This window comes from Lissotriton helveticus, chromosome 3_1 (assembly GCF_964261635.1).
Source record: "Lissotriton helveticus chromosome 3_1, aLisHel1.1, whole genome shotgun sequence".
In the NCBI taxonomy this organism is placed as follows: domain Eukaryota; kingdom Metazoa; phylum Chordata; class Amphibia; order Caudata; family Salamandridae; genus Lissotriton; species Lissotriton helveticus.
The window spans coordinates 639,447,104-639,461,800 of record NC_136061.1 but is presented as its reverse complement, the minus strand read 5'-3'; the positions used below and the strand labels follow the sequence as shown (position 1 = coordinate 639,461,800).

At 47.7% G+C, this 14,697-nt stretch overlaps 1 protein-coding gene across 1 annotated transcript in view; it reads left to right on the top strand.

The window, feature by feature from the left end:
- Positions 1-13,804, top strand: part of ADGRB2 (adhesion G protein-coupled receptor B2) — a 1,067,283-nt gene extending 1,053,479 nt beyond the window's left edge. Inside the window, exon 30 of the mRNA XM_078680649.1 lies at positions 13,181-13,804. Within this exon, the coding sequence (XP_078536775.1) occupies positions 13,181-13,354 (174 nt within the window). The 3' untranslated portion in view covers positions 13,355-13,804. The remainder of the gene's footprint in view (positions 1-13,180) is intronic.
- The last annotated feature ends 893 nt before the right edge of the window (positions 13,805-14,697 follow it).

Below are 14,697 nucleotides of genomic sequence, written 5' to 3'. Positions count from 1 at the left end.
TGAAATGGTTAATAGTAATGAAATCAATGCTTGCCTAACCAAGGTGTTCGACTGGTTTAGGAAAAATCTGTTACTCTGCAACTCTGACAAATCAGAAGTTATCTTTTTTGGACACACTCCAGGTGATGAGTGGCGTCACTGGTGGACTAAAAATCTATCTCCACCTGAGAGGCCAGTCTCCACCATAAAAAATCTAGGAGTGAAGTTGGATTCCGACATGGCTATGAAGTCCCAGGTTCAATCAGTTGCTGGCACCTGTTTCGGGCTTTTAAAAATTATGAATAATTTCCTCCCTTTACTTCCTATCCCTCACAGGAAAACCGTGGTCCAGTGCCTGATTACATCAAGGCTGGACTACGTAAATGTGTTGTACCTGGGCCTTCCGGACTACTTATTGAACCGCCTGCAGGTAGTTCAAAATGCCGCAGCAAGGACCCTGCTCACGGTCGGACCCAGGTCACACATGTGCCCCCACCTCAGGTCTTTGCACTGGTTACAAGTGAGACAGAGGGTCATTTTTAAATCCATGGTCCTAACTTTTAAGGCCCTAAATAACATCGGGCCCGTACATTAGGAATAAAATTCAGCCCTACAAGCAACTCAGAACACTGAGTTCATCATCTCAGGAACTGACAATTGTGCCTAAGTTTTACCGTTCTTACAAATGAGTTCGCTCTTTTCAGGTGGTAGCGGCAAAATTATGGAATAATCTCCCTTTTTCCCCTCAGACAAGAACGTGATCTTCTCAGCTTTAGGCAAAGTTTAAAAACCTGACTTTTTCAATAGTAGTGCAGACTAGTTAGCTACGGCTGTCTGTTCCTTCCTTTGATCTGTTCTGGGGTCAAGATAGCGCCGGGACACTCCTCGGAGTAGCCGTACGCTTAACAAATACCCCTATAACATAACATAACATAACAGTGATTCTTCTCAGAAAGTAAAGTAGGAGAGAGGCAGGCATTCACTGTAAAATAACTCTTTTTCCGATTCACAGAGGACAAGATCATCTTACAGACCAAACCATAATTTATACCTAAAGTCCCTACTGACTTCCACCTGAATTATTCTGTCATAGTCCATTTTTCCCAAACCATACAATGTCGGCAGAAAAATCATTACACTCGAAAGGTGTAAGCAGATATATTGGATTTTAAATTGACAAGACAAAGAACATACATTTATCAGACCAACTGTTTGTGTCCTTCGGTCAGCGTGGAAGGGGTCGACCCCTGTCCAAACAGGGACTAGCTGATTGGCTCTCTGCCTGCACCACCTACCACAGCAAAGCCAAGTATCTTCTCCAGGGAAGAGTGAGACCATATTGCAGCAGGAAAATGGCTATGACTGCTGCATTCTGTGCTAATTTATCCTAACAAGACGTATGCTGTGCAGGTACCTGGCCGAGCAGACACATGTTCACGCAGTACTATTGGTGCCATGTGAATGTAAAATCTGATTCAGAAGTGGGACAAGCAGTCATCAGGAACCTGTTCCAGTAAATGTGAATCTGCTTTCTGCATTCTTATTTTAAGTATGCGTCTGATGTACTGCTTACTATTCTGATTCAAGCATGTAAAGTATGAATGATCCAGTACCGGAGACGAAATGAGTTACTCACCTTTAACTCCAGTTCCCCAGTGTTGACCACATGTGGCCATCCCTTCTCCCTGGTCAGAGGCTCATTTATTATATTCTCTACTTCCACTCTGGGGTATAAATTCTGAGCTATGTTGGCCTTTAGGGGAAGTAGGAGTGCTAGCACTTCCTCCTGATTGGCTGAAGTTCAGATTGCTTCCAATTATGTGGATGTGCAACTAAACTACTGTTGTTGAGGCCTGTGGCCATTTTAACACTGTTTACTGCTATTTAACCCCTTCCAGCCTGATGACGAGCTGAGCTCGTCATGAGCGTAACCTGCCGTGCGCTCATGATGAGCTGAGCTCGTCATGTAACGCGGTATTTTTAAAATTACCGCGCACAGTGGGAAAAGCCGCCGCAGCGATGCGGTTAAGATTAAGGGGATTCCCACTCTGACAACTGGAAATTATTTAACCATATGAATATATGAAATATACCAACAGTGGAGAACTGGAGTTACAGGTAAGTAACTTTATTACTATGTGGAGACTTGCCAAAGTGGTTCACAGAATGAAAAATCATTAAAGAATGAAACAACAAATACAATATAACTAAAATAAAATACTAAATGAAACAGCAAGTATAGTTAACAATAATACATTTATAAAGAATAATCAAGAGTGCAAAGATGAGTTGAGAAGTCCTTCCTAAAAGGCAGTAGAGAAGGGGTAAGACATGCCCTCAGAGGGTGAAAATTCCAGAAGCTGGAAGCTTCGACTGAAAGTGCATAATAATAATTCCAGCTTTTGCAAACCTGGGGAATTTGAAGACATATGAGAAATACACTTAAAGTTGCATGCGATGTCACAAAGTTGAAAGTCATATAGTTGAGTCTTTATAAACTAGACTGTGCCTCATAATTTGAAATCTAAAGTGAAGTGGCATCTACTGTAGGGATTGGAGTGATCCTATCATGGCTCCAAAAACTGGCAACCAGTGCGCTTAAAAGGGCAAAAGGGCCCTTGGATGAGCCCAAAATAAAAGTGTTTTCCCCTGATCTACATGAGAAAGCTCAATGGCCTGGACCACTAGGCAGAAATTATCAGATAGATGAGTGGTATGATCCTTCATAAAAGGTACAGATGAGATTAACAGAATGCACCTATTGGGCACCTTGATTGCAGAGAGAAAGCTTGCAGTGGAGAATGTTTAATGAAATAGATAAGAATTATGAAAAGTTGTGATTGAGCATTTACGGCCCGATTCACTAACAGCATTTTGTAAGCATGTTTAATCATAACACAGTAGTGCTGCTAATGTGCTACAGAATGGAATTCACAAACATACATAAGAAACCTCTTCCTTCGCTGCTATTATCTTTTCTGTGCGTATAGGTTTACCTTTTGGTAATAACTGTGAGAGGGACTAGAGACAGTGGCTGGAAATGGGAGGGGTTTATGGAGGGTTAAAGAAAGGTTTAAATATGGACTTGCAAATACAAACACCCTCCCACAGAAGAGCAAACCTATTGCTATTCACAAACTACACTTCTGTAGTTAATATAGACCAAAAAGGGATCATGAAATAGTAGTTTGTGCTTTAGCTCAGCCCTCCAATATGTCTGGCACCCCACCTGATCACTCACTCCCAGAGAAAATAATGGAGGCAGGGCCTTATCACATAATGGGAAGTATTTCAACACACACACACACACACACACACACACATACACATATGTATATATATATAAATATATATAATATTGTTTCTAATGAAAAAACGTTAGATTATATTAAAAATTAAATTATGTTTTACAAATAAATTCAATGAGACAAACTAGAAACGTTTCAATTAATGCACAAACATATAACTTAGCAAACAAATAACAGATATTAAATGTTAACATGCTAGTGAGGGTGCTTTTTAAATTTTTTATTAAAGTTATTTATAAATAAATATATTTTAATGATTTAATTATTCAATAAACATCCTTCGAGTAATCAGCGTGAGGGAAGGACCCGGTCACTCCACTACCGCACGGCCCCCGTGTGCCCGGATTCTGCTGCTGCTGCCTGCTTGGCCCTCTTGCTGCCGCCTCTCCTTAGGGCCCCTGCTCTCCAGGCTTCCCCTCGCTCTCCAGGCTTGCCCAGGCTTGCCCTCGCTCTTCAGGCTTGCCCAGGCTTGCCCTCGCTCTCCCCCGCTCCGCTTTCCCGCTCTTTCCAATGCCCCCTCTGCTCCCCGCCACTGCTCTCCTGCGGCCCCGCCCCTTCTCCAGTCTCCCGCTCCCCATTCGCGGCCCCGCTACCGAGTCCCAGCTGCTCCTCCCTCCCACTTCGCCATTAATGGCGGGGACCGCGCGTACGCAAGCCCCATCCACGCCTGTCCAGAAACCCTGGACCCGCCAGAGCCAGCCAACCCAACTGAGCTACAACGCTGCCACCCTCCACGCACTCAACACCGGCCAACATCCAGCCTGCTACCAAGCCACCCCAAAACGCACCCACGGGGCCTTCACCTGCCACGCCTGCTACTTCACCTGCACTCGGTCCTGCACCGCGCCAGCCAAAACAGCCGCCAACAACAACCACCTCAAGTGCATCCTGCTCAACATCCACTCCTTCCACAGGCCCGCCGTTGAACTATGGGACCTCCTGGACAAAACCGCACCAGACGTCGCCTTCTTCATGGAAACCTGAATGAAGGCCTCCTCAGCCCCCGACATCGCCATTGCCATCCCAGATGGCTACAAGATCATCCGGAGGGACCGCATCAACCAGACCGGAGGAACCACAGAAACCTTATCCGCATCACGACCAACAACGACGACACCCTCGCCACCGCAGAGCACCTGCACTTCCAGATTCACACCGACCCCAAGACCACCCTCAGAGGAACCCTCATCTACAGACCCCCGGGACCACGCTCACACTTCAGCGAGGCCATCGCACACTTTATCAGCCCGCTCGCCCTCGCCTCCCCCGACTACATCCTCCTAGGAGACCTCAACTTCCACCTGGAGAACGAACAGGACAACAACACCACCGCCCTACTAGACAACCTCGCCAACCTCGGATTCAAGCAACTGGTCAGCACCCCCACCCTTTACGCCGGCCACACGCTCGACCCCGTCTTCTCCTCCAGCAACCACATCTCCTTCAGCCACACCACCGAGCTCCACTGGACCGACCACAGCTGCGTACACTTCAACTTCAGGAAAACAACGACCCACCAGAGCCCTCAACATACACCCCGAAGATGCTGGAGCAAGATCACCACCGACCGACTCACCACCTTCTTGAGCCTAAACCCTCCCACCAACACCACGGACCCCAACGAAGGAGTCCGCAACCTCACACAGTGGATCACCGACTGCGCCGACACCCGTGCTCCACTGAAAAACCCTCCCAGCAACCTCAACAGCAAGAAAGCCGCGTGGTTCACCAACGATCTCAAAGACTCTAAGAAATCCTGCCGTGACCTCGAGAAAGCCTGGCGCCACAACCAGTCAACGGAAAACATGACAGCCCTCAAGAGCGCCACCCACAAACACCACCAGCTGATCCGCACCACCAAAAGGTCATCCTTCAGAGAACAACTGGACAACAACACCCACAACAGCAAGGAACTCTTCAACGTCGTGAAAGAGCTCTCCAACCCCAACACCAGCAACAACTACATCACGCCTTCTCAAGACCTCTGGAACTCTCTGGCCACCTTTTTTCACCGTAAGATCGTCGACATACACGACAGCTTCGGCACTCAGAACTCGTAGCCAATCACCAAACCTACACCCCCCACCACCACCCTGTGCGCCTGGACTCAGGTCAGCACGGAAGATACCACCCACACGATGAACACCATCCACTCGGGCTGAAAGGGTGGGGACGACAGTCCCTGCTTAGTTAGTTTGCAACTCTCCCCCATTGTCTTCATTTGCTGTGTGAGGCAGGCTGACATTATCAGCTGATTCAAAGTCTATTAGTAATGCATTCCAGTCCATGTCCATTGAAATGGGGTGCTTACGTAGACCTCTACGCTCCTCACGCTGTATTTCCACACTCTCTGCCTTCCCCCATCTCAGTACCTCTCCACGCCAACTGTCTGGTTCTGGTCGCCTGGCCGACTTCCATCTCATGGTTACTGTTCTCTTAGCTAGTAACATCGCCATATCAGGGAGCGGGATGCTACACTCCTCTTCTTTTCAGGTGGGCCTAGCCCCAGTATACAATATTCTACAGAGGTGTATGGTCGTGCCGGAGCCACCTTGGTTAAGTCTTTATGTACTGTAGTCCAAAAGTATCCTAACTTTGGGGATTCCCATAGCATGTGTAACAGTTGTGCGTCTTCCGCATGGCATCGGGGGCACGTAGCCTCAGCATTGGGAAACATGGTGTGTATCCTATGTGGAGTGAGGTATGCTCTGTGTATGATCATCAGTTGGATAAACTTAAATTTTGGGTTCCTCGAGACCTTTTTAGGGAATTTCAGAATCCTCTCCCATTCTTTGTCTCTAAAGGCTCTTCCCATGTCTCCCTCCCAACGTTCGCGTGTGGGCTGAAGGGAAACGGCCCTGCCGGTCCTGATGCCATTCGTTAGCCAAATTGTCAAATGGCCACCCGTCCCATTAAATATTGCATAGTAAGCAATGAGTTTGTGGGCGGCGCCACACCAGTCTGTGCCCATGTTTGTGTCACATAGTGTTTAACTCTAGCAACTAATATAAATAACCTCTCGGGTGTCTGATGTGTTCTGTTAAAGTCTGCAAATGTCATGATGTTGCCATCCACAAACAGGTCACCCACCTGCGTGACGCCTGCGTCATGCCAAGCTGTTAGGTCATGGTCTGTAAGCGCATGCAATCCTAGTGGAATCCCCAAGAGTGGTATCGTAGGAGCATATGATGTCGACACATTCGCCTATCTCGCTGCTTTCTTCCAGTAGCCGACTGCGAGTTTAAGTAGTAATGGTGCCGATCCAGAAGTTTTAACCTTTGGCATCAAGAGTGTATGAATGGCGGCGTTTGCTCTGTCCGCTTCTGTCATATTTCTCTCATGAAGATTGCGGCCTGCCAGCCAGTAAGCCAGCCATTGCAGTTGGCATGCATAGCTATAAGCCAACATATCCGGCAATCCCATGCCCCCCTGCGCAGTCGGGAGCTGTAGCTTGGCGAGGCTAATGCGCTGTCTACCCGTGCCCCACACCAGTTCCGTCAATATAGTATTTATCATTTTAAACATACTTGCGGGAATCATAAGCGGTAAGTTCGTAAAGAAATAAAGAAGACGGGGTAGGACTACCATCTTAGAGATGGCCACCCTTCCGGCCACCGATAGTGGCAGCGCGGTCCAGAACTGTACTTGTGCTTTTAAAGAGGTGATTGCTCTACCTAGGTTCCCATCCAGCATGTCGTTCTTGTCTCTGTATATTTGTATCCCTAAGTATCTGAAGGTCGTTGTCACAATCTGCAAGTAATATGGGGTGAACCGTAGTCGTGCGTCCGACCCCCGGGGCCAAACCAATACCCGTATGATTTGGTGTTGTTAATCCTAAAACCTGATATTACGCGGAAGGCCTCAAAAATATTTGGTATCGGGTCTAGACTGTCCCCCATATCTTTTATGTATAATATGATGTCATCCGCATAAGCCGATACTATATGCGTCGTTGCAGTCCTTTGTATACCCCTGTGTTGTGCACAAGCCCGAAGTTTAAGTAACAGTGGTTCCAGCGCTAGGATGAACACTAGGGGCGATAGCGGGCAGCCCTGTCTGGTGCCCTTTTCAATGCTAATAGGACTGGATATGCATTTGTTAGTGTGTACCCTTGCCGTCGGTTGTGTATATAACAGAGTCACCCAAGCCACAAACTCGGGTGGAAGCCCAAATTTACTGAGTGCTGCAAGCATGTAATCCCATCTAAGGGAGTCAAATGCCTGCTTCAGGTCTAAAGATATACACCCCTCCATACCACTCACCGCGTCTTCATGAAGCATTATCTGGCTAAGCCTTCGTAGGTTAATCGCCGTACTCCGGCCAGGGACAAAACCGCATTGGTCTGAGTGTATTAGTTGTGGGATATAAGAGGCCAACCTCATCGCCAGAATTTTACTACGAATTTTGTAATCTGTGTTTAAGAGCGATAGTGGTCTGTAGTTCGCAAAGTGCAGCCCGTTCCTACCAGGTTTCAAGAGGGAGACTATCAGTGCCTGCAACGTCGTGGGTGGGAGTGCAGTTGTATTCAGTGACTCTATATAAAGCACGTGTAAATGCGGCACAAGAATGTCCGCATAAGCCCCATAAAACTCAGCCGGTAAGCCGTCCGTCCCCAGGGTTTTACCTCGCGGTAGCGCTCGGATCGCCTGCCTTTTCTCCACCACCGTGATGGGGCGAGCAATGTCAGTACTCTGGTCCGCCGTGAGTCGTGGGACATCGAGATCCGTCATAAAGGAGTCATACTGCTCCTCCGACAGCGGCGTATGTCGCCCATACAGTTCCTCATAATATTCCTGAAACGTGTTGTTTATGCCTATTTGTGTCTGGACCTGCGTGTCCCGTTGGTCAGTCACTTCCATAATGGAAACATACATGGGTGCATCTCTTATTATTCTGGCCAGTAAGGGACCTGATCTATCCGCTTGGGCATGTTGTTTGCATGTGTATTCTTTATAATCTAGTTTTCGCAATTCCTCAAGCAATTCAGCATGGTGGATATGCGCCTCCTGCAACTGCTTAAGCTGTTCATTCGTGCCCGCTGCCTCGCTTTCTAGCATCGCCAGCCGACCCTCCTCTCTCTTCAGTCCCTCCATCACTGTGTGTCTCATGCCCACTTTCATGCTCATTGCAACGCCTCGTATTGACACTTTGAAGGCGTCCCACTCTATCTCTCTCGAGCTAGCTGTGCCTGTGTTTAAAGTGAAGTATTGTGTAATAGCATCAGACAGCGTAGACCTAAAGACCGTATCCTCCAATAGTTCCGGCGGTAGTCGCCATGTTGGTATAGGAGTAGGGGTCTTACCCCAATGCAACGTGACCTCTACCGGATTGTGATCGGACAGCGTCTTCCCCATATGCTCAGCAGACACAATTGACCCCAACAGGGCCCTAGAGCAGAATATTCGATCTATTTTAGTGTGCAATTTATGGGGTGGAGAATAAAAGGTGTATTCCCTGCGCAATAAATGTTTTTTTCTCCAGACATCAGTCAAATCCCAACCATCGGCCCATTGGGTTAGCGCTTCTGCTTGTTTCCTACTCTCTGCTGCATGGAGAGGGGGATGGGATCGATCAAGGGATACATCCAGTACTGCATTACAGTCCCCCCTATCATCCAGTCATAATCCGACCAATCCGCTAGTACTGTATTAAGTGTGGTAAGGAACGTTGTCTGGTCCGTGTTAGGCGCATAAATACTGCCCAGAACAATATGGGTTCCGTCCAACGTCCCCCTCACAAACACATATCTACCCTCTGTGTCAATTCTTTGCTCTAACATTTGAAAGGGAATAGAATTTTTGAGCCACACTGCTGCTCCTCTTGAGAATGCGGAGTAAGTGGTGGCAAACAATTGGCCCTTCCATTTTCTTAGTAATTTTGTACCTTCTGCACCATTAAGGTGGGTCACTTGAAGATATGCGACATCCACCTGTCTCCTGCGCATTTGTGCTAGTATTCTATGCCTTTTATTTAGAGATACCATGCCTCGTACATTCCAGGTGCATACCTTATATGTGTTAGGAGTCTCCATGGCAGGGTGCAACCGACTTATATATCGAACCCATTACAAGTGCCGTGTGGTGCATAGTATCATAAATCATAAGGGCCCCATTGTACCAAACTTCCTAACCTTTAGGTCTCCATCAAAACAGATCCTGAGACCAAACATCAATGCCCAACGTGGGCAACAAAAAAACGAAATTGTGACTGCGCCCTGGGGGGTGTGGTGGGCATGCTTACTCACCAAGTATCCGTTAACAGGTACAGTGGTTTACCCTGAATCTAAAGAGTATCCTGCTCCTACTTGCCCACCCCCGCCTCACACCAGTATCATACATTACCAAATTTTGATACAGGAGTTATACTTATAGGTCGTTCGCCTCTTGTGCAGTGATTTTCGGGAACAATTGCACACTGGTGACAGAGCCTGACAGTTCTGTGTGGGAGTCCGAGCTGCAGCCCAAGTTCATTTTGTCTGTGGCATCATATGCTGCCAGGGCGTCAGTTGTGAGTGAAGTTGTCGCCAGTGTCGACCTTGAGTTGTCGAGTGTCCGTCGTCCATTCGCACTGGGTAGCACATTAAGGTCGCGGCGGGCTGAGGATTGGACCGTGTCCGGGTGTGGTGATCCCTCCTCCCAATCATCCTCCATAGGATCCTGTGTGTGAGGCGGCGTAAATGTCACCTCTAACCATTCTGAAGCCTCCTCAGGAGAATCAAAGAAATAAGTCTTATTACTGTGGATAACTTTTAAGCGAGCCGGGAAAAGAAGCGCATACTTCAGGTTATGGTCGCGCAGCTTGCGCTTCACTCCTAGCAAAGTCGATCTGGTCTTTTGGACCGTTGGCGTGATATCTGGATAGATAGACACCGTTTTGTTCTCAAATTTCAATGGAGCTTTCTCCCTGGCTGCCCATAGAACCGAGTCCCTGTCCTTTTAGTGTAGAAGGCGTGCAATCAGTGGTCTCGGTGGGGCCCCCGGTTTTGGAGGTTTCGGAGGTATCCTGTGCGCCCTCTCCACACTGTACAGCGGAGTAAGATCGGCAGGTTCCTGGTGCTTGAGTTTTCTACCCATCACTGTGCGAGTCAAGTGCTTCGTGATAAATATTTTGCAGCCTGTGTTGGTGGTAGTCACGCAGCGCAAACGATGACACTACTTATTTTGCGGGCCAGTACCCAGGTTATTCTGTGTGAGGCCAGTCCAGCAGGGTCACTAGTCGCCTCTGTACATACACTTGTGGCGCTCAGGCAGTCCTCACTGCGCACAGTGCACGCCCATCAGCCCGTGTCCCCTGGTTCCGATCAGAGGGGGAGGGCGGTGGGGCTTTCCCAGAGTTGCTCCCAGTTCCGTTCTTCTCTTCGCGAGTTAAGTGCACCTCCTTAGCAATATGAGGGATCTAAATGATCAAGACTGGCATGGGTAGGGTGCAGGACCTGCGTAAACGCTCTGTTCTAACACACAGTCTTTCGTGTGGGAAGGCGCCAATCAGTCGCGAAGTGGCAGGATGTGGCGGGCCAATATTCCGTTAGCCCTCATAGGGTAGCTGCAACGTGGTTCTCCTTGGTACAAGAACCGGGCCTCATCATGTCTCTGTGTCCATATGCGCAGCGGCCCGGCATGCAGTGTGTTTCAACCTTCTTTACGCCCCCATGCTTGTGGGGAGAGACCCAGTGAATCGCACGCCCGGTGCGAAGCAGCTCATCACCGGTCAAGATGACGCCCGCCCCTCGGCTCCAATGGCCAGCGTAGTGTCTCCGTTTCGGATCAGTGCTCAGGGTCGGCACGGGCCTCTGGGTCTCCTCCCGGCAGAGCGCTTCCCTCCACTATGTCGTCCAGACCAGCTTACCACATACGGTTCCCGGCCACGGTGTTGCTGAATTCCGCTGTATGCCACCTCCGCACACCAGTCAGTGTATGCGATCCCGGCAGCTTGCAAGAGCCTGTCTCGATCCCCTGCTGGGCGCAGCGCACTCAGGTCCGGACGTCAGGGACAGCGCTCGCCTTCCGTAACCGACCCGGGCCGGCTCCTCCCTTCACTCTAGAGCGCGGCTTCCGACAGTCCACAAGGCCGCTCGGGTCTCGTCGGTGGGTTTCCCCCGTAGTAGTCGGGATCGCTTTCAAATCGCCTCCGCCGCTTCCCAAGGATATCTCGGTCTGGTGGGCAAGGGTGGGTGTCGATTGGAGCAGGGCTCACAGGATATTTAGCTTATATTTCAGGGCTTGGGACGGAGCTGGTCTAGATCACGTCCTCCATGCTTGGCCCGTAGCCACGCCCCCCCGGCCGGGCAAGTTGACGCCGTTACCTCCTCCTGCTTCAACACACTCCGCATGTTCCGTAAGATCTTCCGATGGATCCCCACTGGAACCAGGAAAACGATCACCCATGCCTTCGTCACCAGCCGTCTGGACTATGGGAACGCCCTCTACGCTGGGACCACCGCCAAACTACAGAAAAAATTCCAACGCCTCAGCACGACTCGTCTTGGACATTCCCCGACACAGCCACATCTCCGCCCACCTGAGGGACCTTCACTGGCTCCTCATCAGCAAGAGGATCACGTTCAGACTCCTCACCCACGCACACAAGGCTCTCCACGACTTAGGCCCCGAATACCTCAACAACCGCCTCACGTTCTACACGCCAACCTGCCAGCTCCGCTCCGCCAGCCTCGCCCTCGCCACCGTCCCACAGATCCGCAGAACCACCACCGGAGGAAGATCCTTCACCTACCTGGCAGCCAAGACCTGGAACACCCTCCCCACCCACCTACGACTCACCCAGGACCATCTCTCCTTCAGAAAGCAACTGAAGACCTGGCTTTTCGAGCAGTAGCAGCCCCCCTCTCCCTCCCCCCTCCAGCGCCTTGAGACCCTAGCGGGTGAGTAGCGCGCTTTACAAATGTTCTTGGTTGATTACATGGTTCTACTGCTATTTAGATTTAGCTAATTTCACAAATGCTCTCTTGTCAATATAAATGCATACAAACAGCTTTAATTGTCCTCTGAATCATCTGTTCCTTGTGTGGTGCGTTTACAATTAAGATTTTCATCTCCACCACCTTAGGATGATACCTATACAATATGTATGTCTGACAAATCCTCCCTATGCTGAATTGTGTGGCACAGGTACTACTGCAACTTACTAGAGGTAGAATAAACTGGTAGATATGGTGTTAGGCAAATGGTATTGAGTCATCTTGTATACCCTTATGTTATTAACTAAAGAACGCATTTAGTAGCAATACAATGTATGTCAATTGTTTTCTTCTTTTTTCCTTCTCGCACACGTAGGCTCGATTTATTCCCACTTATGATGATGTCATAGCTGTTATAGTCTTCAAAGTAGGGAACGATGCTCTCCTTTAAGACAGCTTCTACCGTGTATAACAATGGGTTCTTACTGTCAGTCCAACTATACGTATTCCAGCCATTGATATGACATCTGTTCTATACGTGCTATGTGGATGCATATTTTTATTTTTTCATTTTTATTGCACAATGGATCCATGTATGTATGTATTATTGTTGTACCTTATTTTCCTTTCTCCTTTCTTGCTCAATAAAAATGATTTGAACACAAAAAAAAAAGATTTCCATCTCCGTTTAAAAGTCATTCGTTTTTCATGGCGTTTACTTTGCTTGGGATACCTTGCATTCCCTTTTTAGGGCCTATTGCTTCCATCAATCTGTTTCTTGCATTTGCACAGCCATATTTATATTTTTCATATTTAACCTCTATTGCACGTTCTATTTCTGGGACTTGCTTAATCTTCCATTGTGTTCCATAGTTTGATTCAGTCCTGGAGAGATTAAGAATAATCTGTAGTTGTGGTAGCAAAAAACGTTCCTTCCACTGTATTCCCACTAATTTCCTTTTTCCTTCCCACCCTTTAGGAAAAGACAAGCCCCGCACAGCACCAGCAGCAAGCATGGGAGAACTACAGGGCCTCTGTACTAAACACGATGACTCCCAAACCCATGGAGAGACTTGAACTGCACTGTGCAGACTGGGACCAGCCCTGCATCACGCTAAGCCTTTCTGAGGGTGATTTTCAGACTGAGGTGTAGCACAAGCTTCCTCACGCCAATAATGGGGACGCTGACTGCAGAAGATGCAGGGACATATAAATATCTATTTTAACCCCACCCCTTTGAGGTGGGGCAGTGAGCGACTCTTACTCCGCGTGGATTCACATGTGGATAGGACAAGGGGTTTTGTGATGGATTTGAGGGTTCTTCCCAAGACATTCTCTCTGAAGACGTGTTTTTTACACACATTCATGTTTTTCTTTTCATGTTCCTCACGGATGAAAAACACAGACAGAAACCGAAAATGAAAGGTCAAGATATTGTTCTGGTTTGCTCTGGTGTTCAGATACCACTTATACCTGGATGAAATGGATCAGCGTGCGTAGAACTGGCCACTCCCAAAGAACTGGGAAGCCACCCAGACCCAGCATCCAAGAAATAGAGCACTTTCTTTTTTCCTTCTCTTAAATAAATTTTTTGTTATTGTTCTATCTTCACTGTACTCAATTCTGACACAAACACAACTAAATTGAAATGGGCTGCTATTTCCTGTTTCAATCTTTTTTTTTTTACTTTTACTTAGTGTATGAAGGTTCTCATGTTTTTATTAATTTACCAAAAGCATTATCATGGACAAATGCTAAGATCTGTGTGTTTACATCTCTGCCATACCAGAGCTTCCTTAATGTCCCGCTTTGAGGGGAGAAGTATTTTCTCTCCCTAAGTGCTTCCTATATTGTATTAATATTGCTGCACCAGAGTACTCTCTCCTACCTTTGGTATGGGCTGGTCCTTTCTGTCTAATACCCATATCGATTTCATCGAAGAACGTTTGCTATCCCTCTACATCCAAAACTAAGCTGCCCTTTGGGAATATTGGGTGCCTCCGTCTCTTATATGTGTGTGTTCCATGAGTAGCACATGTAGGCTAACTAACGAAGTTCATTCTTGCATTACTTGACTTTTACTGAAAGGCCTCAATTTGCAGATTATTTGTTTAATTAAACAGAACACTGAAAAGGATATTGGAGTCACGGCTGTACACGTGGGGTGTTAAGGGCCAGTTCATTTGGCCAGATATGGTAGAATGTATTCAATAATGTTCAAGCAAGTCAGTATCTGTCTAAAGGAAATGCTATGTAGTGTGGAATGTACATGACCAACTTGGATACTACAGTGAGGTAGGTTTTTATTACTTTCACTTCTGTGGTGGGGATTGTTAGCATCAGATGGACATGTGGGTGTCTATGAAATTGGCCGTAACTCTTTTTGCTGAATTGGACCATGGTTGCCACTCATGTTTTCAGTATTTGTCAACATACATAACCAGCTCAATGTTTGCCCATTATTTAGAACATTTTTTTTCATTATAATCTTCATCT